The sequence below is a fragment of the Furipterus horrens genome, unplaced genomic scaffold, assembly GCF_987537825.1.
Source record: "Furipterus horrens unplaced genomic scaffold, mFurHor1.1.pri manual_scaffold_1, whole genome shotgun sequence".
Lineage (NCBI taxonomy): Eukaryota > Metazoa > Chordata > Mammalia > Chiroptera > Furipteridae > Furipterus > Furipterus horrens.
In genome coordinates this window covers 121661889-121686988 of record NW_028327171.1, presented here as the reverse complement: position 1 = coordinate 121686988, position 25100 = coordinate 121661889, and the positions used below count along the sequence as shown (strand labels likewise).

The following is a 25100-nucleotide window of genomic DNA, read 5'->3' as shown; positions in this document are numbered from 1 at the left end:
ATGTAATATAAGTATAATAAGATTAAATACTCACTGAAGACTTGGATGACACTTGAATAATATAGGAACTCCTCCTTGGATGTATTCTAGAAAATAAGACTTATGTAGGTGCCATTATACCTAGTAAGTTTATATTACTGTCTACCAAGAATATGGTTTTTATTTATTTTCTAGTCTTAGATTAGAATAAACTATATGCGCCTATGAAAGATAGATATATACAGTTAAACTTCTAGCATCTTCCTTTTTAATTCACAAATTTCAGGTATTATCTTGCTCATTTTTATTTTTATAAGTAATGAAAATAATCCCTTGGGATGTCTTTTCCTTTATATTCTCTCTGTGTCAGATCCTTTCCAACTCTCATTTTTAAAGCCAAATGATTACCTCTACTTATAAGAAACGAGCCCCAACCCTGATCCCAACCTTTTTCTCTGGTTTCTATTTCCCTAGTCATGTCTAAAACACCTGATAGTGTGTATTGGCTTTCTCATTAAGTTATAGATCCCTTCTTTCAGTGTACCTGCTGTTATTTCTTCTTTTTGCGGGGGTGAGGGGGAAGGACACAAATATTTTATTTATTTATTTTACTATATTTTATTGATTATGCTATTACAATTGTCCCAGTTTCTTTGCCTTCATCCCCCTCCACCCAGTACCCCTCTCCCTTCCTTAGTTCATGTCTGTGGGTCATGCATGTAAGTTCTTTGGCTTCTCCATTTTCTTTACTATTCTTAACGTCCCCCTGTCTATTTGTTCCTACCAATTATGCTTCTTAATCCCTGCACCATATCCCCATTTCTCCCCCTCCCTCCTCCCAACTGATAACATTCTAAATGATCCCCATACCTATGATTCCGTTCCTATTCTGATTTGCTTAGTTGGATTTTGTTTTTATTTTTTAGTTTCAGTTGTTGATAGTTGTGAGTTTGTTGTCATTTTAATGCTCATAATTTTTATCTTTTTCTTAAGTAAGTCCCTTTGACATTTCACATAGTAATAGCTTGGTGATGATGAGCTCCTTTAGCTTTACCCTGTCTGGGAAGCACTTTATATGCCCTTCCATTCTAAATGATAGCTTTGCTAGATAGAGTGATCTTGGTTGTAAGTCCTTGCTTTTCATAACTTGGAATACTTCTTGCCAGTCCCTCCTTGCCTGCAGTTTCTTTTGAGAAATCAGTTGACAGTCCTATGGGAATTCCCCTGTTGGTAACTAACTGCTTTTCTCTTGTTGCTTTTAAGATTTTGTCTTTATCTTTAGCCTTTGGCATTTTAATTATGATATATCTTGGTGTGGACCTCTTTGGGTCCAATTTGTTTGGGACTCTCTCTGCTTCTTGGACTTGTATGTCTATTTCCTTTGCCAGATGTGGGGAAGTTTTCTTTCAGTTTTTTTTCAAATAAGTTTTCAATTTCTTGCTCTTCCTCTTCTCCTTCTGACAACACTATGATTTGGATTTTGGCACTTTTGGAGATGTCCTAGAGTCATCTTAAACTCTACTTATTTTTTTTTTTTAATTCTTATTTCTTCTTTCTGTACTAGTTGACTATTTATTCCCCTTGTTCCAGATGGTTGAGTTGAACCCTGACTTCCTTCCTTTCACTATTGGTTCCCTGTGGATTTTCATTTATTTCACTTAGTGTAGTTTTCATCTCTTCCCTTAGGCATTTGCCATGCTCAATGAGTTCTCTGAGCATCCTTATCACCAGTGTTCTGGATTCTGCATCTGATAAGTTGGCTGTCTCTGTTTTGCTTAGTTATTTTTTTTGGAGTTTTGATCTGTTGTTTCATTTGAGCCATACTTCTTTGTCTCCTCAATTTGGCAGCCTCCCTTTGTTTGTTCTGTGTATTAGGTAGAGCTGCTTTGACTCCCTGTCTTGATGCACCTGTTATGTTGTAAGGGGCAGAGCCTAAAATATTTGCCAAAGCAAGTCAACCTGTTCCACCATTTTGTGGTGCTGTATGTGGGGGTGGTGTCAGAGAGGGAACAATGTCACTTACTCGGCACTCACCCCTTTTCTAGTCACTTCACCCACTTCTTGTATGTGACTGACATACTTCTAGCTGTTGCCCTGGTGGTGGTTCACAGAGTGGGTGAGTTTGGGTGCTTTCTAAGACTATGGGGGCCCTCTAAACAAACTCTCCTGAGAGACAGGCAGTTTGTTCTACTGCCCCAGCCGCCACTGGTTTACTCAGTGAGAAGCTATGAGGCCGTATTTTCCCAGCAGTGGAACCATGAGCTGCAGTGTCTGGCCTGGGGCTGGGGTTACTCCCCAGGTGTCCCTCCGGCTATTATCTGCCACTCATGAATGTGGGACGGCCTCTTCTTTTGGCCTCCATCACTGCCTTGCCACCACTGCCACACTGTTCTCCCTGGCTCCACCCCTCCTAACCATCTGGATGAATATTTCTTCTTTAAATCCTTGGTTGCCAGACTCCCATACAATTTGATTTTCTGGCAGTTCTGGTTGTTTTCTGTTCTGAGATTAGTAGTGATCCCTCTTATCCCAGCTGTTACTTCTAATGGGGTTATCTTCTATGCTGCTTGATTGTTCTTTCCATGTATCTTCCCGTGTATATGATGTGCCTTCATTTTGTTACATTTAGCAATTGCTTTTTGTTTGTTGTGCTTTTGAGTTGGAGTGGGGGTTTTATTTGCCCTAGGAATGGTCTATTTTTATTTTTTAGAATGGCCTGTTTTATGACATTATTAAATGTCTTATGATTCCTTATTATAATGCATAGTTTACCTATGAAATTCATCTTCCTAGACAATTGTTTGAGTAAGTAGTAGATTAGCTTTATATGTCATTAGATATGTAGAAGGAAGTTTTCATTTGTTACAGTGATATGAGTTAATGCTTCTGAAGTGTGTCTTTACAATGTGATTGATAGCCATTGCCCAAAATAATGAATTTCAGGGACCTGTGTTGACATCCCTGATTACTTTTTTCATTTTATTTTAAAAAATATTTTATTGCTTATGCTCTTACACTTGTTCTACTTTTCCTCCTTTCGCCACCTTCTGCCTGGCCTGCCCCCCCACTTCTATAATCAGTCCCCTCACCATTGTCCATATTCATAGCTCCTTCATATATGTTCTTTGACTAATCCCTTTACCGTCCTTCAGTCTGTCCCCACCTCCACCTTCCCCTCTTACAGCTGTCAGTCTTTTCCCTGATACTATGTCTCTGGTTCTCTTACGCTCACTAGTTTATTTTGTTCATTAGATTCCCCTTATAAGTGAGATCGTATGGTATTTGCCTCTCACAGACTGGCTTATTTTCTTTAGCATAATAGTGTCCAGTTCCATCCATGCTGTCCCAAAAGGTAGGAATTCCTTCTTTCTTTTGCTGCACAGTACTCCATTGTGTAGCTGTACCACAGTTTTTTGATCCACTCATCTACAGATGACCATATAGGCTGTTACCAACCCTTGGCTATTGTAAAGAGCACTACTATGAGCATGGAGGTGCATAATATCTTTCTTTCTTTTTTTTAATATGCTTTATTGATTATGCTGTTACAGTTGTCCCAATTTCTTTTCCCTTTGTTCCCCTCCACCCAGTGACTCCCCTCCCTCCAGTTGTCCCCCCCCCCTTAGTCCATGCCCATTGGTTGTGCTTATAGTTCTTCTCAACATCTTCCTATCTACTCCACTCCCTCCTACTATGCTTCTTAATTCTTGTACCATCTCCCTCCCTTTTCCCCTTCCTGCTGACCTGCCCCCAATACGTTCCCCATACCTATAATTCTTTTTACACTCTCGTTGCCTACTTAGTTTGCCTTTGTTTCAGTTCCCTGGCTTCTGTTGTTGGTTGTTGTGTTACAGTTTTCATTTTAATGTTCATAGTTTTGATCCTCTTTCTCCAAAACAAGTCCCTTTAACATCTCATATAACACGGGTTTGGATCTGATGAAATTCTTCAGTTTTACTTTGTCCTGGAAGCACTTTCTCTGCCCTTCTAATCTGAATGACAGCTTCACTGGATAGAGTAATCGTGGTTATAGGTTTTTGCTTTTCATTACTTTGAATATTTCTTGCCAGTTCCTTCTTGCCTGTAGAGTTTCTTTTGAGAAATCAGCTGAGAGTCTTATTGGGACCCCTTTGTATGTAATTCTCTTCTTCTCTCTTGCTGCTTTTAAGATTCTTTATCCTTAATTTTTGATATTTTGACTATAATGTGTCTTGGTGTGGTTCTCCCTAGGTCCAGTTCTTTTGGAACTCTCTGTGCTTCCTGGACCTGTAAGTCTATTTCCTTCCCCAAGTTCTGGACGTTCTTTTTCATTATTTTTTCACACAATTTTTCAATTTCTAGTTCTTCTTCTTCACCTTCTGGAAACCCTATGATTCGGATGTTGGCCCATTTATAGCTGTTTGATAAGTTTCTGAGCCTCTCCTCACATTCCTCATTTCTCGTTTCCTCCTTCTTCACTAGTTGACTGTTTGTTCCTTTCCTGTCTTCCGATTTGTTGATTTGATCCCTGGTTTTCTTTCCCTCACCACTGGTTTCGTATGTGTTTCTGTTCATTTCAGCAGGACCAGCCTTCATTTCTTCCCTGTCTTTTTAAAGATCTGCTGTTAGGTCTGTAAGCACTTTTACAAGCAAAGATCTGAACTGTTCCTCAGAAAGATTTCCTATCTGCTTCTTCATTAGATTAGAAATTTGCTGTCTGGTCAGCTGCATCACTGGGATCTCTGTCATGATCTGAGCCATCCTGAACAGTTTTGTGTTTATGTTTGCTTCCTGGGCAAGGCTGTCACACCTCCTACACTATAGGGGGCGGAGTCCTGTGCACTCGTCACAACCAGGCATTTTCTGCGGGGTTGGGGGTCCAAGATGGATTCCTGCCATTCAATCTCTGCTGAGAGACTGGGAGCCTCATCCTCTGTCCCCACCCCAACCGGGCCTCACAGTCCAAGGCAATGGGGGTCTGCCTTTCCCGTCTTTGGAATCACAAGCTGACGGGTCTGGTCTGCAGCCAGGGGTGCTCCCCAGGTGCTTCTCGCCTCCCCTTGAATACAGGTGTCTGTGCTTCCCGCTGTTCTGCCGCCGTCACTGCTGCTGCTGCGGACAGCACAGCTTGACCTCTCCTCCCCGGCTTCATCCCTCCTACCTGCCAGATGAGCACCACTTCTTTATAACTTCATACTTGGACTTCCATTTATTTTCTGGAACTTCTGGTTACTTCTGGTTTTGCGGTAGTTGTACTCCTTCTTAGTTGTGGAGGGAGACGGAGTGTGTCAGTCTAGGCCTCCATCTTGGCGAGAAGTCTCCTGTGTTTGTTTGCTTCCATGTCCCAGGGAGAGCTGTTGCTCCTACTACGGTGTAAGGGGCGGAGCCTTAGGGATTCATCAGTAATGGGCGACCTGTTTCACCACATTGTGGCGCTGTATGCAGGGGAGTTGTCTGAGAAGGAACAATGCCACTTGCTCAGCGCTCTTACCCTTCCCAGGCACTTCTCCCACTTCCGCACTGGACTGGCGGCCCTCTAGCTGCTGTCCTGGTCGTGGTTCCCAGAGTAGATGGGTCTGCGGACGTTCTAGGTCCGTTGGGGCCCTTTAAACAAGTGCACTCTGCTGAGAGACTGGCGGTTTCTGCCTCCGTCTCAACCCCCACTGGTCAGCACAGTCAAAAGCAATGAGGCTTGATTTTCCCTGGTGTTGGGATCCTGAGCTGCGAGGTCTGGTTAGGAACTGGGAGCGCTCCCCAGGTGTCTCTCCTGACTTTTTAAAATGTGTAACTGGGCTTTCCACTGGCCTGCCGCTGCTGCCTCCACCACGCCATGTCCTCTCCACCTGGGCTCCGCCCCTCCTAGCTGTCTGGATGAGTATTTCTTCTTTATATCTTTGTTTGCTGGACTTCCATGCATTTTGATTTTCTGGAACTTCTGGTTGTTTCTAGTTTTGAGGTAGTTGTGTTCCTTCTTAGTTTTGGAGGGAGACACAGCATGTCTGTCTATGCCTCCATCTTGCCGGAAGTGCATAATTCCTTTTGACTTGGTGTTTTGGGGATATTCCCAGCAGTGGAATCGCTTGCTCAAAAGACAGTTCCATTTTTAGTTTTTTTGAGGAAATTCCATACTGTTTTCTACAGTGGCTCCACCAGACTGCATTCCGACCAACAGTGCTCTATGGTTCCCTTTTCTCCACATCCTTACCAGCACTTGTTTGATGATTTGTTAATGATGGCCATTCTGACTGGTACGAGGTGGTATCACATTATGGTTTTAATTTGCATCTCTGGTGGCTAATGACGTTTAGCATCTTTACATGTGTATATGGACTATCTATATGTCCTCCTGGGAGAAGTGTCTATTAGGATCCTTTGCTTATTTTTAATTGGATTGTTTTATTCCTGTGTTGAGTCATAGAGAGTTCTTTATGTGTTTTGGAAATCAAACCCTTGTCCAGTGTATCATTGGCAAATATGTTCTCCCATACAGTCAGTTCCCTTTTCATTTTGATGGTGGTTTCTTTAGCTGTGCAGAAGTTTTTCAATTTGATGTAGTCCCATTTGTTTATTTTTTCCTTTATTTCTGTTGCCCTAGGAGATATATTGGTAAAAATATTACTACACGAAATATCTGAAATTATACTGCCTGTGTTTTCCTCTATGATTTTTATGGTTTCACAGCTTATATTTAAGTCTTTTATCCATTTTGAATTTATTCTGTTGTGTGGTGTAAGATGGTGGTCTGGTTTTATTTTTTTCTATGTACCAGTCCAGTTCTCCCAACACCAGTTATTGAAGAGACTATCTTTATTTTATGTTATTTTTGTAAAATATTAATTAACCATAATGACCTGGGTTTGTTTCTGGGCTCTCTATTCTGTTCCATTGATCTTTATGTCTGTTTCCATGCCTGTACCAGACTGTTTTGATTACAGTGGCATTGTAGTATAGTTTGATATCAGGTATTGTGATCCCTCCAACTTTGTTCTTCTTTCTCAATATTGCTGGGACTTTTTGGGGTTGTATTTGATTACTTATAAATTTTTGGAATATTTGCTCTAAATTTGTGAAATATGCCATTGGTATCATACTAGGAATTGTGTTGAATCTATAGGTTGCCTTGGGTAGCATGGACATTTTGATGATGTTAATTCTTCCTATCCGTAAACACAGAATATGCTTCCACTTATTTGTATCTTCCTCAATTTCCTTATATAGTTTTGGGAGGACAGGTCTTTTACCTCCTTGGTTTAATTTATTCCTAGGTACTTTATTTATTTATTTATTGCTGTTGTTGCAATAGTACAGGAGAATTTTTTTTTTAGTTTCTCTTTCTGATAGCTCATTGTTGGTGTATAAAAATGCTGTCTATTTCTGAATAATGACCTTGTATCCCCCTACTTTGCCAAATTCATTTATTAGATCTATTATTTTTTTGGTGGAACCTACAGGGCTTTCTTTGTATAATATGTTGTCTGCAAAGAATGACAGGTTTACTTCCTCTTTTCTGATGTGGATACCATTTATTCTTCTTGCCTGACACTGTAGCTAGTACTTCCAGTACTATGTTGAATAAGAGTGGTAATAGCGGACACACCTGTCTTGTTCTTAATCTTAAGGGAAATGCTTTCAGTTTTTGCCCATTGAGTATGATATTGGCAGTCAGTTTTTCATATGTGACCTTTATTATGTTGAGTTATGCTCCCTTTATTCCCACTTTGCTGAGTGTTTTTTTACTTATAAATGGGTGCTGGATTTTATCAAATGCTTTTTCTGGATCTGTTGATATGACCATGTGATTTTTGTCTTTTGTTTTGTTTGTGTGACATAACATGTTTATTGATTTGCAGATACTTTACCATCCTTGTATCCCTGGAATAAAACCCATTTGATCATGGTGTGTGATCTTTTTGATGTATTGCTGGATCTGGTTTTAGCATCTATGTTAATCAGATATTGGCCTGTAATTTTCTTTCTTTCATTTTGTTCTTTACCTGGTTTTGGATTTAGGATAATCCCGGCCTCATGAAAAGAGTTCGGAAGTCTTCTTTCTTCTTGAATTTTTTGGAATAGTTTGATAAAGATACGTGTTAGTTCTTCTTTGAATAATTGGTAAAATTGACCTGTGAAGCCATCTGGTCTAGGGGTTCTGTGTGCAGAGAGTTTTTTTATTACTTCTTCTATTTTGCTAGTTGTTATCAGTATATTCAGGTTTTCTGCTTGTTCTTGTTTCAGTTTTGGAGGATTGTATATTTCTAGAAATTTATCCATTTCACCTAGGTTTCCAATTTCTTAGCATATGGTTGTTCATAGTAATTTCTTAAAATCCTTTGTATGTATGTGGTATCAGTTGTTACTTCTCCTCTTTCATTTCTGATTTTATTTATTGAGTCCTCTCTTTTTCTCTTGATGAGTCTGGTTAAAGGTTTGTCAACCTTCTTGATCCTTTCAAGTAACCATCTCCTGGTTTCATTGATCTTTTGAATTGTTTTTTTAGTCTCCGGGTCATTTAATTCTGCTCTGATCTTGATTATTTCCTTCCTTCTACTTGCTCTGGGTTTTTCGTTGTTGTTCTTCTAGTTCTTTTAGGTATAGGATTAGGTTGTTTATTTGAGATAACATGTTATTTAGCCTTCATGTATTTGAGTGGCTTGAGTTTTTTTTTCTTGAGGCTGATTTCTAGTTTCAGGCCTTTGTGATCCAAGGAAATGCTTGATATGATTTCAGTTTTCTTGAATTTGTTAAGGCTTATTTTGTGTCCTATCATGTGATCTATCTTTGAGAATGATTCATGTGCATTTGAGGAGAATGTATATTTTGTCTCTGGGGTGAAATGATCTGTAGATATCAAGTAAATTATTTGATCTAGTGTGTCACTTAATTCTGCTAGATCCTTATTGATTTTTTTTTTGTTTGGAAGATCTGTCCTGTGTTGGCAGTGGGGTGTTAAAATCCCCTACTGTGACTGCATTGCTATCTCTCTCTTTCTTAAAGCCCTCCAAGATTTTCTTTATGTATTTAAGTGCTCCTGTGTTGGGTGCATATATGAGGTCTGTATGGAAACAGTCCAGCCATTGTTAATACAACAAGAACTGTTTGCGCAACATCTGTATAACCTGACAGCCAAGGAGAGTGCACTGGAATGCACAGGCATGAACAATGACGACTTCACTGTACTAGTCTGAGGGGCAGTATACGCTGTTGAGTGAGCATGTGTACTCTGCAGCCATTCCATTCAAAGTGACTAAGCAAGCAGACCAACGAATCTGCATCAAATTTTGCATTAAGCTTGAACATTCCTCCGTGGAAACTATTCGAATGATTCAGAAGGCTGTAGCTATGGACAACTGGTGATTGGCAGCTTGATCACAACAACGCACCCACTCATACATCACATTTAGAGCAGTTTTTTTGCAAAACCTCAAATCACTCAGGTGATTCAATGCCCGACAGCCCAGATTTGGAGCCCTGCGACTTCTGGCTTTTCCCAAAACTAAAATCACCTTTGAAAGGGAAATATTTCAGACCCTTTGTGAGATTTAGGAAAATATGATGAGGCAGCTGATCATGATTGGGAGAACTGCATTACGTCCCCAGGTGCCTACGTTCAAGGTGACTGAGGTGTCATTGTCGTGTGTACAGTGTTTCTTGTATCTTCTTCAATAAATGTCTCTTTTTCATAACACATGGCTAGATAATTTCTGGACAGGCCATGTGTGTGTGTGTGTGTGTGTCTTGTTTCCTATCCATTCAGCTACCCTATGTCTTTTTATTTGAGCATTTAATCCATTTGCATTTAAGGTTATTATTGATAGGTAAGTATTTTTTAAAGATTTTATTTATTTATTTTTAGAGAGAGGGGAAAGGAGAGAGAAAGGAGTGGACAGGAACATCTGTTGTTTGCCTCTTTTATGCACCCTGACTTGGAACCAAACCTACAATCCAGGCATGTGCCCCAACCGAGAATTGAACTGGGTGCTATTCACTTTGCAGGATGACGCCCAACCAACTGATCCAAACTGGTCAGGATGATAAGTACTTATTTATTGCCATTTTTCCTTTATACCTATGTTCCTTTCTCTCTATATTTCTTATTCTTCACGCAGTCCCTTTAGCATCTCTTGCAATGCTGATTTGGTGGAAGTGTACTTCTTTAGCAATTTCATTTTGTTTTGTTTTGTTTTGTTTTTGTCTGGGAAGCTCTTTCTTTCACCTCCCATATTAAATGAGAGCCTTGCTGGATAGAGTAGTCTTGGTTGCAGGTTCTTGCTTTTTATTATTTGGAATATTTCATGTCAGTCCCTTCTTGCCTATATTATTTTTGTTGATGAATCAGCTGATAGCCTCATCGGAGCTCCCTTGTAGATAGCAGAGTTTTCTCTCTTGCTGCCTTTAAGATTCTCTCTTTATCTTTAAGCTTTACCATTTTAATTGTGATGATCTTGGTGTGGGCCTCTTTGGATTCATCTTGATTGGGACTCTGTGCTTTTTGAACTTGGATGATTTTTTCCTTTACCAAGTTGTGGAAGTTTTCTGTCGTTATTTCTTCCAACAGCTTTTCTATCCCTTGCTCCCATTCTCTTTCTGGTATCCCTATGATATGAATATTGTTATGTTTCATGTTGTCCCCGAGCTCCTTAAACTCTCCTAGTTCTTTTTAAGTCTTTTTTCCATTTTGTTGCTCTGGGTGTTGTTGGGGTTTTTTTTGGTTTTTTTTTTTCTGCCTTGTTTTCTAAATCACTGATTCGATCCTCTGCTTCATCTAGCCTTCTAGTGTATTCTTCATTTCAGATATTAATTATTAATTGTCATCTAGTTCTTATTCATAGTTTCTCTGTCTTTTTTCATGCTGATGTCGTTTTCACTAAGTTTCTTATACTGCTCACTAAGTTCCTTGAGCATCTTTATAACCATTACTTTGAACTCAGTTCTGATAATTTGCTTGCCTCGATTTAATTTAGCTCTTTTGGGGGGGATTCCTTCTTTTCTTTGTTTGGAGGTTGTTTCTTGGTCTCCACATTTCAGCTGTCTCTTTTTGTTTCTATGTTTTAGATAGATCTGCTTGATTTCCTGTCTTGTGGGGTAGCCTTATGTTGTAGAAGTCCTGTGTTACCCAGTGGTGCATACTCCTTGATCTCCTGATCTGGATACTTTGGGAATGCCCTTTGTGTGAGTTGTGTGGGCTCTCCTGTTACATTTGGGTCCTGGTGGTTGTTCACTTGTTTGTTGGTGGGGTCTCCCCTCCAGCTGGATAACTGAGAGGCTTGACCCTCCCGCCCCCCATGTCTTGGTGCTGGCAGAACAAAGCAAAACACAAAAAGTGAAACCAAAACAAGCAAAATCCCCCAGCCACAACAGCAATTTCAACAGCAAAAGATCAGAGAAGAGTAAAAGTGGAAAGAGAAATGGAGTATTAGGGAAAGGAGGAAGTAAAACGCATAAGAGAGGACCAAAGGACAGAAAAGTGATTATAGGAAGAGAGAAGGGGGGGAAACTAATCCGAATAATGAGTGATGGGGGGAAACAGGAAAAGGGGACAAAGAGAAAGGAAGAATAACAAGAAAGGAAAAGAAGGGAACAACAGGGTAATCAATTAAAAGTAAAATAAGAGATACAACAGAAAAAAGGGCAATACAAACAGAAAAGAAAAAATAGGAAGAAATTAATGAAAAGGCACTGAAAAAGAAAAAATAATGAAAATAATGAAAAACAACAAAGTGGAATTCATGTCAGAAGTTTAGTGCTTTTCTGCTGGACTCTCCCTATGGATATATCTCTCCTGGTATATGCCAGTGTCAGGTGCTGTCCATGTCTGGCCCTTGGCAGACTGGTCAGAGCTACTGGCAATCCACATTTTGTGGCTGATTCCTCTGGGCTTAACTATACCAGGATGGGCACAGCTGGGTTTTAACAGCACTGGGTCCAGAAGTATGTCAACAAATGACCCAAGTCACCACTGGATTAGCCTCTCACTGCCTCTGCCTGCTGGCCTGGTGTCAAACCGTAGACCCACCTGTTTCTGAGAGTGCTTCTGGTTGGTTGCGAAGGATGGGACTCCTGGGTCTTCCATGGCAGGTGCCTTTCAGACTTAAGGGAAGTGGTTAGTGTGTTCCCCACAACCGAGCCACTAGTCTGAATCTGTTCAGGATTATTTCTCTGTACTCAGCAGGCTGGGGCCCCCAGTAGACTATTGGGTGGGGCCTCCAGCATCCAGGTTTTGGGTCTGCTGGAAACTGGGAGGGTGTTTCTATTGCTGTCCGCTGAGAAGGAAGCACCAGTCTGTTTCCTGGGAGAGTATATGATATGGCTGTGCCCTATAGCCAGTCTCTGACACCCCCTGAGTCTGCATATGCTGCTCTTTCCTCATCAGGGGTTAAGATGCAGGATGAGAGAAAAGAAAGAATAAAAGAAAAAAAAACAAAAAACCCAACCAACTACATAGAAGGGAGGGAAAAAGATGCAGGGTGGAGGGAGCAGGATTGCAAAGTTGGGAGTGGGGCAAATGATATCCCGCAGGGTAAGGTAGTTGCTTTTCTCTTGGGAGGGGCTTGCTCCTCTCAAGCAAGATGGCTGCCATGGAATCCAGCTATATCCTGGCAAAGAAAGCTCCACAGCTGCTCCCCTCCATCGCTCCCCAGTGTCTCCCACACTAGACATTCCTCATGAGACTGCAGTCTGTGCCACCCTCCTTTCACTGGGGCCCCAGATGACTGGTTGCAAACACAATACCTGTGCTTTGACCCCTTTTAAGAATTAAAAAAGGGGAGAAAAACAGTGGCTTTGTCTCCAATGGGTCTCGTCTCTCCCCTGCCAAGACAAACCCCACAGCCTTTTACCTCTGGGAGCTATGTGGTCTGCTGATTCTGGCACTGGCGCTCTGAGCTGGGCAGCTGGGCCTGTGTTCCCCACTTCTCTCTTTTCAAGGGGAAGCTCCAACTGCCCTGCCTCTGCTTTGGCCAGCCGCCAGTGTGAGCAGTGCTGGCCCCTTTAATGACCTCACCCTTCCTACAGGTTGTGGTGGTGTTCTTTTTAATTTTTTCCCCATCCTTGGTTAAAAGCCTCTTTTTCAGGTAGTCCTTGGTTTATCTCAGGTGTCTAGAACTCTCTTTAGTTTTATTTCCATTTTGGTTTTGGGAGGAGGTGCGCAATATCTTCTCCTGTTCTCCTGCCATTTTTTAAAATGTCCTCCTTGATTATTTTTAGAGACGGTACTTTAGGTATGTAGGTATATAGGTCAGTAGATAGTTAGAGAGACATAGTTTGGTTATTGAAGTTGGAAATGTAGAAAGGGAAAACAATTACTGGGATTCCTGGGAAAGCACATAATTAGTTTGTGTAAGCTTCCCAGACCAACCTAGCCCTTATAGCAGTCATTCATGTAGAGACCCTATCAACCATCCTCTGAGAAGTTACTTTAACAAGAAAGTTACATAAAAGAGTGAAGGAGGGTAGATAGCCCCTGACCTAAAATCCAAAATCATATTCTCCTCTCCTGTTACATCTTGGATGATCCTCTGTCTACATTCCATTCTTTTCACCTTTTCTTTAGAATTTGCCTTAAATACCAACCCAACCCTTATGCTTCAGCTCTCTTCCTATCCATGTCTTCCTGCGGCTATGAATGTTTAAAGGAAAGCTTATAACCAAATACCCTCTAGAGTCTGGCAAGTAGCATGGGGTTGGATTTATGTGGAACTGAATGCCCACAGCACATTCAAAGTTAGCAGCTACCACTTGGCTTTGTCCATTATTCCCAGAACTCCCCAAACTTTTCATTCTGGAAATCCAAATTTGTATATAATTTTTAATGTTGTCAATTGACTCACATTTTACAAAAACAGGGAATGGGCCAAATGTATGTTGGCCAGAATTGTCCCACAAAAGCCATAAATTTGCAACCACTGTTCAAGGACAGTGATTTCTAATCAGAAGTACATAATAAAAATCACTTTTGGAGCTCTTTTGCCATATATGCTTTCTCTCTCACCTCAGGAATGCAGATTCAGCAGTTTTAACAAAACGTCCCATAATGTCAGTACTGTCCCGCTCTTGGAACTGAGCATTGCCATAGTTATACCCATACCCACCGGGTCTGGCTCACATAAATGTTGCACGGCAGATCAGGCATTGGTTTGTCCCTGTTGCATATCTTGGCACTATATTTAGACTGTTACTGAACCAAGAAGAAAGAAAGCTGCTCTGACTCCATTCCTATCTGGTCTCAACCTTTATACTCTTTCCTATGTAGACCTTTAGTTTTGAAGCTAAATACTTCCTGGGTATGACAGCTGTATGCAAAACTAGAAAGAAGTTTCTATTCGCTTTGCCTGCGTAAGGAATGATACTCATTGATTGAAATATGTGGAGTCCAGGGACCTTCTGGTTTTTGTAAAGTCTTTTAGAGGCTTTTAATCAGCTGCTTTTTAGAAATGTTACATCTGCAAGGCTTTGCCAAGAGATGTCCATCTTCATCTTCCTTAGTGCCTTATAGCAGGGCATGGTTGAGATCTATGTCTGTATTGAGATCCATGTGGGAACATTTTCCTAGACCCTCGGCATTTGATTATTTTGAATCTTAGAGGCATTGGTTCTTGGCAGTTGAAATGAATAGAATAAAAACTAGTATGTTTGGTATCTGGAATCCCTGGCCATCAAGGTAGACCTCAAAGAAGCTTTTGCTAAAAAATAGAGTTATGTTCTCCGAAGCAGTCTTAATAGGTTTATCAAAATTTAGAGTATTTTATGCTCTGCAGACTACTATGTAGAAAGCTAGGCTGGGTGGGCATTTTTGTCTACTTCCTTATTAAATGATTATATTTTATACTAGCTTATAAAATTTCAGAAGGATTATATTCTTATTATATTAGGAGAAACCTCCATGGAGGACCCTTGAGTTAACAGCATTCATTATTAATCCTGACTGACTTCCTTGGCATTAATCACCTTTTTAGCTTGCTACCAATATCTACCAGGAACCTAGCAGCGAGCCTCTACAATAAGGTCACAGCTTCTCTACCAAGGGAGAGCATATGTATCTCAGGGCCACTATGGCAGTAATCTTTGTATTATTTATCTTGAGCTAAATTGTGCTGTGGTAGCAAATACCCCAATTTACAGTTACTTACAACAAAGGTTATTTCTTTCTTACGTTATATATAAATCATGAATCGACTGTGGCTTGACTCCATGTCATGTTCATCCCAGGACCCAGATTGACAGCAGCCCCTTTTTGGGACATGGCTGATCATGGCTGAGGAAAGGAAGAAGCATAATGAACCCAGAGCTATTTCTTAGAGCTTCCTTTCAAAAGTAGAAGCATACCACTTTGACTGTTTTATTGGCCAGAGCAAGTAATATGGCCAAGCCAACTGTCAAATAGTAAAGGGTGGAGAAGAATAATTTTGAACAGTAATATAACCTAATACAGTTCCACTTCTTTGAAACATTACAGCTTGTATCTTAGGCATCTCTTGTCAGTCAACAAAAATAAGAGTAAAATCTGTGCCTGAGTACCACAGTAGTTATTAACTTCTTATCTGTCTTTAGGCAATGGCCAGTAATTCTTTTATATCTCCCAAAGGACCTGCCATAGCAGAGGTAAATAATAACCCCAGTCATGGTCAATGCTCTTCTCAAGAACCACTTTCCCCTTGCCGGTTCTCCTCAACTTCACAACTTCTTGGCTGCATGCCTTCTACCTTACAACTTGAGCCACTGGTTGGTTCCCCTTCCTGGTCTTTGTGAAAAATTCACAACTAATGTTAACATATCATGTGCTTCTTTCTTTTTTTCCTTTTCTTTCTTTTTTTCCTTTTTTTTCTTTCTTTCTTTTTCTTTCTTTCTTTCTTTCTTTCTCTTTCCTTCCTTCGTTCCTTCCTTCCTTCCTTCCTTCCTTCCTTCCTTCCTTCCTTCCTTCCTTCCTCTCTTTATTTATTTACTTATTTGATTTTTCAATCCCATTTTACATCCAATATTGTTTTCTATTTATTAGCTTCAGGTATACAGCATAGTAGTTAGACAAATACGTTTTACAAACTGTTCCCCCCCGGTACTTTCAGTACCCACCTGGCACCATACGTAGTTTTTTTTTTCCGCCTTCACAATTGCTTTCTTTTTTTTAATTTATTGTTTTTCTATTGCAGTTATCTCACTTTTTCCCCCATTGCTTCCCCCCAACCCACCCATCCCTTTTCCCACAGTCAGTCCCCACCCCATTGCCCATGTCCATGGGCTGTTTATACTAGTTCCTTGACTAGACCCTTTACCTTCTTACCTCCCTTCTCCCTTCCCCTCTCCCCCCTTCTCACTGTTAGTCTGCTCATTGTTTGCATGCCTCTGGTTCAGTTTTGCTCATTTGTTTATGTTGTTCATTAGTTTCCTGTATTAGGCGATATCATATGGTATTTACCTTTCATTGCCTGGCTTAATTCATTAAGCATAATTCTCTCTAGTTCTATCCACGTTGTCACAAATAGTAGGAGTTCGTTCTTTCTTTCTGCTGCATAGTATTCCATTGTGTAAATGTACCACAGTTTTTTTATCCACTCCCCTACAGATGGACACTTAGGCTGTTTCCAACACTTAACTATTGTAAACAGTGCTGCTATGAACATAGGGGTGCATAGGTTCTTTTGAATTGGTGTTTCAGGATTCTTCAGGTATAATCCTAGCAGTGGAATTGCTGGTTCAAAAGGCAGGTCCAGTTTTAGTTTTCTGAGGTAATTCCATACTGTTTTCCACAGTGGCTTCACCAGTCTACATTCCCACCAAGAGTGCACTATGGTTCCTTTTTCTACACATCCTCACTAGCACTTGTTTTTTGTTGATTTGTTGATGGCCATTCTGACCAGTGTGAGGTGGTATCTCATTGTGGTTTTTATTTGCATCTCTTTTGATGGCTAGTGATGTTGAGCATTCTTTCATATACCTATGTGAAGCTGACCTGCCTCAAACGCCCCGGCTCGGTTGGAAACTCCCTGTCCAGCAGAGGTTTCATGACCATGGTGGAAGAAATTTATCCAGGGCACTGTATTTTGTCTGGGGGGAATGGGAGATGGCTAATCTCTCTAGTGGAGAAGAGCGCCGAACTTCTGTCTCCCATGCCTTTTATTGAGGAGGGTATTCAGGAGATACAAGGTCATGACTTACGAATCATCAATAAACTTTCAGATGCTTGGGTTACTGTTGACAGTTATGATTATAGATATCAAAATAGAGAACACAGTAACCAGTCTGTGTCAGAATCTGCTAAACATCCTGACGCCATGCTGACATCAGCTGCAAGGTTTCATACATTTTTAGCTACAGATTGTTTATAGTTAACTAAGAGATAAGAAAAGCAGAGCAAGCTCTAACACATAATATGCATTCTTTAAGTCCAATTCCCATGGGAATCCTCTGAGTGGCCTTCGGTCCTGTCTGCTGTTCAGCCTTTTGGTTTTCCACTGAGATTTAAAGACCTCCTGGGGCAGGGAGTGCTGGCTCATGGCTTGGGCCATTATTCCCAAAACCACGAGGAGCAGACCCCGAAACCTATGGACCCCCTCTGTATGTCCTCTTTGGAGAAAGTTTGTTCAGATCCTTTGCCAATTTTTTAATTGGGTTGTCTGTCTTCTTGGTGTTGAGTCATATAAGTTCTTGATATATTTTGGAGATCAATCCCTTGTCTGAGGTATCATTGGCAAATACATTTTCCCATATGGTTGGTTTTCTTTTCATCTTGCTGATGTTTTCTTTTGCTGAGCAGAAACTCTTTAGTTTGATGTAGTCCCACTGGTTTATTCATTTCCTTTATTTCCCTTGCCTTAGTAGATGTATCGGTGAAAATATTGCTACGTGGGATATCTGAAATTATCCTGCCTGTGTTTTCCCCTTGGACTTCTTTGATGTCACAACTTACATTTAAGTCTTTGATCCATCTTGAGTTTATTCTGGTGTGCGGTGTAAGTTGGTGGTCTAATTTCAGTTTTTTGCATGTCCCTGTCGAGTTTTCCCAGCACCATTTGTTGAAGAGGCTCTTTTCACTCCATTTTATGTTCCTTCACTCTTTGTCAAATATTAGTCGACCATACAGACTTAGGTTTATTTCTGGGCTCTCTCTTCTGTTACATTGATCTACATTTCTGTTCTTATGCCAGCACCAGACTGTTTTGATTACCGTGGCCTTGTAGTATAGTTTGATATCAGGTACTGTGATTCCTCCTACTGTGTTCTTCTTCCTTAAGATTGTTGTGGCTATTCAGGGTCTTTTTTGGTTCCATATAAATTTTTGAAGTATTTTTTCTAGGTCTGTGAATATGTCATTGGTATTTTAATAGGGATTGTGTTGAATCTGTAAATTGCTTTGGTTAGTATGGACATTTTAATGATGTTGATTCTTCCCATGCATGCACATGGTATATGCTTCCATTTATTTGTATCTTCCTTAATTTCTTTCTTGTATATTATGTAGTTTTCCAAGTACAGGTCTTTTACCTCCTTGGTTAAGTTTATTCCTAGGTACTTTATTTTTCTTGTTTCTATAGTAATGAGATTTTTTAAGTAGCTTCTATCTCTGATATTTTATCATTGGTGTACAGAAATGCCTTTGATTTCTGAATATTGACTCCTATTTTGCCAAATTCACTTATTATGTCTAGTAGTTTTTTCGTGGAGTCTATAGGTTTTTCTATGTACTCTATGATGTCATCTGCAAATAATGACAGTTTTACTTTACAATTTGGATGCCTTTTTATCTTTTTTTTTTTTTTTTTGTCTGATTGCTGTAGCTAGAACTTCCAAGACTGTGTTGAGTAGGAGTGGAAAGTGTGGACATCCTTGTCTTGTTCCTGATCTCAGGGGAAATGCTTTGTTTTTGTCCATTGAGTATGATGTTGGCTTCTGGTTTCTCTTATATGACCTTTCTTATGTTGAGGTATGCTCCCTCTGTTCCCATTTTGCTGAGTGTTTTCATCATAAATGGGTGTTGTACTTTATCAAATGCTTTTTCTTCATCTATTGATATGATCGTGTGATTTTTGTCATTCATTTTGTTTAGGTAGTGTATTATATTTATTGATTTGCAAATGTTAAACCATTCTTGCATCCCTGGGCTGAATCCCACTTGATCATGGTGTATGATCTTTTAATGTGTTGCTGGATCTGGTTTGCCAATATTTTGTTGAGGATTTTAGCATCTATGTTCATCAGCACTGTTGGCCTGTACTTTTCTTTCTTTGTTGTGTCTTGACCTGGTTTTGGAATTAGGGTAATACAGGGCTTCATAGAGTTTGGAAGTCTTTCCTCTCTCTGGATTTTTTGGAATAATTTGAGAAGGCTAGCTGTTAGTTCTTTCCTAAATGTTTTGTAAAATTCACCGGGGAAGCCATCCGGTCCAGAGCTTTTCTGTGCCAGGAGTTTTTTGATTACTGCTTCAATTTCCCAGATTTTTACTGGTCTGTTCAGGCTTTCTGCTTCTTCTTAATTCAGTTTTGGAAGATTATATGTTTCCAGAAATTTATCCATTTCATCTATGTTGTCAAATTTCTTGTGATACAGTTGTTTGTAGTAATTTCTTACAGTCCTTTGTATTTCTGTGGTATTAGTTGTCATTTCTCCTTTTTCATTTCTGATTTTGTTTATTTGGGTCCTCTCTCTTTTTTTCTTGATGAGCCTGGTTAAAAGGCTTGTTGATTTTGTTTATCTTTTCAAAGAACCAGCTCCTGGTTTTATTGATCTTTTGAATTGTTTGTTTAGTCTCTATGTCATTTAATTCTGCTCTGATCTTGATGTTTTCCTTCCTTCTACTCGCTCTGGGCTTTGTTTGTCGTTCCTCTAGTTCTTGTAGCTGTGGGGTTAGATTTTTTATTTGAGAGTCTCTGTCCTTTTCAGGTAAGCCTGTATTGCTAAGAATTTTCCTCTCAGGTCTGCTTTCGGTATGTCGTATAGATTTTGGGTTGTTGTGTGTTCATTATCATTTGTTTCCAGAAACTTCTTGATTTCTTCCTTGATGTCATTGTTAACCTATTCATATTTAAAAGAATGTATTCGTTCTCCATGAGTTGGATGTCTTTGAGTTTTTTCCTTGAGGTTGGTTTCTAGTTTCAAGCCATTGTGATCCCAGAAGATGCTTGATATGATTTTAATTTTCTTGAATTTGTTGAGGCTTGTTTTGTGTCCTACCATGTGGTCTGTCCTTGATAATGTTCCATGTGCACTTGAAAAGAATGTATATTTTGCTTCTTTAGGGTAAAAAGGTCTATATATATCAATTAAGTCCATTTGATCTAGAGTGTTGTTCAATGCTTCAATATCCTTGGTATTTCTTTCCTTTGAAGATCTGTCCATTGTTGACAGTGGGTTGTTAAAGTCCCTTACTATGAGTGTGTTGCTGTCAATATCCTTCTTGAAGCCCTTCAAGATTTTCAATGTATATTTGGGTGCTCCTATGTTGGGTGCATATATGTTTACAAGGGTATATCTGATTGATGGATTTTTTCCTTAAGTATTATGAAATGCCCTTCTTTGTCTCTTTTTATGGCCTTTGTGTGAAATCTGTTTTCTCTGATATAAGTATTGCTACCCTAGCTTTTTTCTCATGTCCATTTGCTTGAGATATTTTTTCCATCCCTTCACTTTCAGTCTGTGTAGATCTTTTGTTCTGAGGTGGGTCTCTGAGGTAGACAGCAGATATGTGGGTCATGCTTTCTTATCCATTCAGCTACCCTGTTTCTTTTCATCAGAGTACTTAATCCATTTACAGTTAAGCTTATTATTGGTAAGTTCTTATTCATTGTGATTTTTCCCCTTTGTACCTGTGTTCCTCTCTGTCTCTCTCTCTGTATCTTCATCTTCGTAAAGCAGACCCTTTAGCATCTCTTGCAATGCTGCTTTGGTGGAGATGTATTCTTTTAGCCTTCTTTTGTCTGGGAAACTTCTTGTTTCACCTTCCATTTTGAATGAGAGCCTTGCTGGGTAGAGTAGTCTTGATTATAGGCCTTTGTTTTTCATTTCTTGGAATATTTTTTGCCATTCCCTTCTGGTTTGTAGTGTTTCTGTTGAGAAAACTGATGATAGCCTTATTGTAGCTCCCTTGTATGTTATTAGCTGTTTCTCTCATGCTGCTTTTAGGATTCTCTCTTTTCTTTGAGTTTTGCCATTTTAATTATGATATGTCTTGGAGTGGGCCTATTTGGGTTCATCTTCATTGGGACCCTCTGTGCCTCCTGGACCTGCATGACTCTTTCTCTCATCAAATTAGAGAAGTTTTCTGTCATTCCTTTTTCAGACAGGTTTTCTATCCCTTGCTCTTCTTCTTCTCCTTCGGGTATTCCTTTGATACTGATATTATTACATTTCATGTTGTCCTGCAGCTCTCTGAAAACCTCTTCATTCTTTTACAATCTTTTTTCATTTTGTTTTACTGACTGGGAATTTTTTTCCACGTTGTCTTCCAACTCACCGATCCGATCTTCTGCTTCCTCTAGCCTTCTTTTGATTCCTTCTTCTGTGTTATTCAGTTCAGAAATTGTATTCTTCATTTCCTCCTGGCTCTTGTTGATAGTTTCTATGTCCTTTTTCATGCTGGTGTAATTCTCAGTAAGTTCCTTGTAGTTCCGCTGGAGTTCTTTGTAGTTTTCTTTGAGCTCGCTTAGCTCATCGAGCTTCCCTATAATCCATATTTTGAATTCCATTTCTGATAGTTTGCTTTCCTCTATTTTGGGATTTTTCCTTTCCTTTTGATTGGGGGTTGTTTCTCTGTCTCCCCATTTTTTGTGACTCTTCTTGTTTGTTGCTTCTTCTTAGATTGATCTGCACTTCCTGGATCTTCCCCTGGTGGCATCTGATTGTGTCCCAGTCTGTGCCTGGGCAGCCTGTTGGAAACTACCAGAGATCTGTTGCCTTTGTCTTCTTTAGTTGTTAATCTATTCAATCTGTGATCAGCCATCAGGCTTTAGCACCGAGGTGGGGCAGATTAATTCCTTTGGGTGGGGCTATTGCTTCTCCTCAGGCAGACACCACTTGGAGGGGAGTGGTCTGCCTGCAGTATGGGGAATGAGTCATCACTGGGACCAGGTGGCTGTTCCCTGAGTTCTCTCCTCAAAACCACCACCCTAAACTCTCCTTAAACATCTCTAGCCCTCTCTGCCCTCCCTCTGCTGGATCCCAGGGTAATTGGGTGCCAATATATTTTCTAACTTGATCCCTTTAAGACTTCTTTGTCTCCATCTGTTTCTTTCAGGCCACCAAAAAAAAAAAAAAAAAAAAAAAACCCTGCAGCTTTTCACTTTTCAAAGCTTGATGCTATCTTACTTTCCACTCTGTTGCTGTAGGCTGGGAATCCCAGCTGAGGGTTTAGACCCTGCCCTCCTCAAGGGAAACCCCTGACTACTGAGCTGTTTCTCAGTCCCTTCAGCTGCCACCGGTGGGAGACCATCCAACCCTTTCATGTCTCCGCACTTCCTACCAGTCACGATGGATGAAGTGGCCTTTTCTGTTTCTCTGTGATTATAAGGCTTCTCTCCAGCTAGTGTTCAATTGGTTATTCCAGGTGATTTCTCCACGATTAAGTTGTAATTCCAGATTGGTCCTGGGAGGAGGTTAGTGTAGCTTCCACTTACTCCTCTACAGTCTTGGATCTCTTCCTTACAATAATACAGTAGTCCCTCTCTATATTGCGGTTCACTTATTGCGGCCTCACTGTATCGTGGGATTTTTTAAAATAGTATATTTAATTATTTATTGCAGATTTTTTGCTATATCATGGGATTTTGCTGTACTGTATACATATGTTGTTAAAGTTACATAGGTTTAAGAGTGTAGAATATGTTTAAGAACATAAGTATTGTTTATAAAAGTGTGGAAAAGATTAATAAGGGAGTGGGAAATGTTAATAAGGGACTGGGAACGTTTTACAAGTATGTGGGAAGGGTTTATAAAGCCTTAAAGTATATAAAAATACTAAAATAAATGTAAGGTTCCTACTTCGCGGATTTTCACCTATTGCAGGGAGTCTAGAACGTAATACCTGCGATAAGTGAGGGAATACTGTATTAACAATATTATTGACTATGTTCCCCATGACTATTCTGTAATTACTAGTTTGTACTTCTTAATCCCTTTACCTTCTTCACCCAGCTTTCCAGCCCCTCTCCTCTCTGGCAACAATCAGTCTGTTCTCTGCTCTTAGAAGCTATGATTTTTACCTTGAAACTGCCCCTAGTATATGTAGCTCTTTATCAATACCTGCTGCACAGTTTGAGGCTTATGTTCTCTAATATTAATTGGATTTTTGTTTTCTCATTTTAAATAATATATTCTGATAATGTCTAGTTCAGTTTTGTGTTTTCAGTGATCTCAGCATTCTTATTCAGATTCTAATCCTTGTTACAGCATTGAGTTCATTACTTTAATGAATCATGTTTTATTTTTACATAAATTGGACCAGTCACTTAACTTCTCTTGATGACCAGTTCTTTTACCTGTGAATGGCTCAACTCTCAGTTCTGATTTCTCTTTCCCAGCATGGCTACACATATGACTGCACTGAAAACCTTTAAAATTGTTTTTGAAAAAGTTTATACACTTATAATAAATTAATAAATATCCTCATATGGATACTCTTAAAGTATACTCTTTTATATGTAGAATTGTTTACAGATTTGATAAAGTGGGAAATTGGATTTACTACTTAAACTTTAAACTTAAAAGATTTCATTAAACAGTGATATTTGCAAACCAATATGGAACTTAATGCTTGGCTCCTACTAGACATTATAAATATCTGATTTGCCTGACTCTAGCTTTTAAAGTAGCAGTTCTATAAGACAAATTCCAAAGTATTCATTCTTTTCCTTTTTTCCTATCTAGATCACAAGACACCCCGGGAGATGGGCAGCCTCCAGCTTTACCACCTAAACAATCGAAGAAAAACAGTTGGAACCAAATTCATTATTCACATTCTCAACAAGACCTAGAAAATCATATTAATGAAGCATATGATGTTCCATCTTTCCCTGAAAAAGCTACTGTAAGCGGCTTCATATATTCTAACATTTCTTTGAAATTTTTAAACTGTAATGGAAATTGTTTTGTACATTGGCATATTTTATCTATAAATTACATTGTAGTATTTTCTTTTTCATCATATGTTTGCATATGAATTGTACCACAATATACCCTAACTGGAATTTTCTTTTATCATCATTTATAAAATGCTTATTGCTCTAGAAGTTAATTATTAACAAATTTATGTTGAACTTAGTCTTATACAACACATTTCTAGAACAAATGCTGATAATCTATTAAATACAATTAACTTATAATTCATCAAGTGCAGAAACTATCATTTTTATCAACCTTTTGAAATTGCATATAGGTCTCTCTGTTCTACAGACTGTATTTATTAATTATATTGGTACTTCTGCCTTAGAAAACATGCTTTTACCACAGCAAATGGTAAATTGTTAGAATCCCCTGATATACAATTTTTTTTTACTAGTTGTTGTTTAGCCTTGATTTACAAATTTTTGTTGTTTTTTGCAGATAGATGTAAATAAACCAAAAGTGAGGTTGTCAGTAAATTTTAAGGATACATTGTGTTCATGAAGAAAGATAAGGGCAGACAAAATATGGGTATGTTTTAGGAAACTTACAGGAACATCAGGGAATAAAATAAGATGCAGGGAAAAGAGGGTCCACAACAGCTATTGGCAGTGCCAGAACTTTCTGGTGGCCATTGCACATGTAGCCTCTCATTTTTTTACCAGTGACACTCCCAGATTATCTAAAGTTGAAAGACAAGAGGCAGCTACTCTCTTCTCCCACACTTATTCCTCTGCCACCACAGACACATCAAAAAAGAGAGCAGAATCCTTACCAGAACTGGCAACTTAAGTGTTTGTTCTGTGGTGATTTTTTTGTATTATTCATTTATTTATTGGTTCATAGTTATTGAGGTCTTTCTTTATGCCAAGGTACTTTGGTGGGAAGTGGGACTACAGAGACAAATGAGACATGTTCCCTGCTGTTAAATAATCTGTATAGCCCTGGCCAGTATGGTTCAATGGGTTGGGCATTGTCCCGCCAACCAAAAGGTCATAGGTTCCATTCCCGGTCAGGACACATACCTGAATTTCAGGTTCTGTCCCCAGTCAGAGTGCATG

General features: G+C 39.4%; 1 protein-coding gene across 1 annotated transcript in view; it reads left to right on the top strand.

Moving 5' to 3' along the window:
• The window catches only part of PTPN4 (protein tyrosine phosphatase non-receptor type 4), a 290817-nt gene that overhangs the window by 227934 nt on the left and 37783 nt on the right, over positions 1-25100 (top strand). Inside the window, exon 16 of the mRNA XM_090279321.1 lies at positions 23806-23965. Within this exon, the coding sequence (XP_090135447.1) occupies positions 23806-23965 (160 nt within the window). The remainder of the gene's footprint in view (positions 1-23805; positions 23966-25100) is intronic.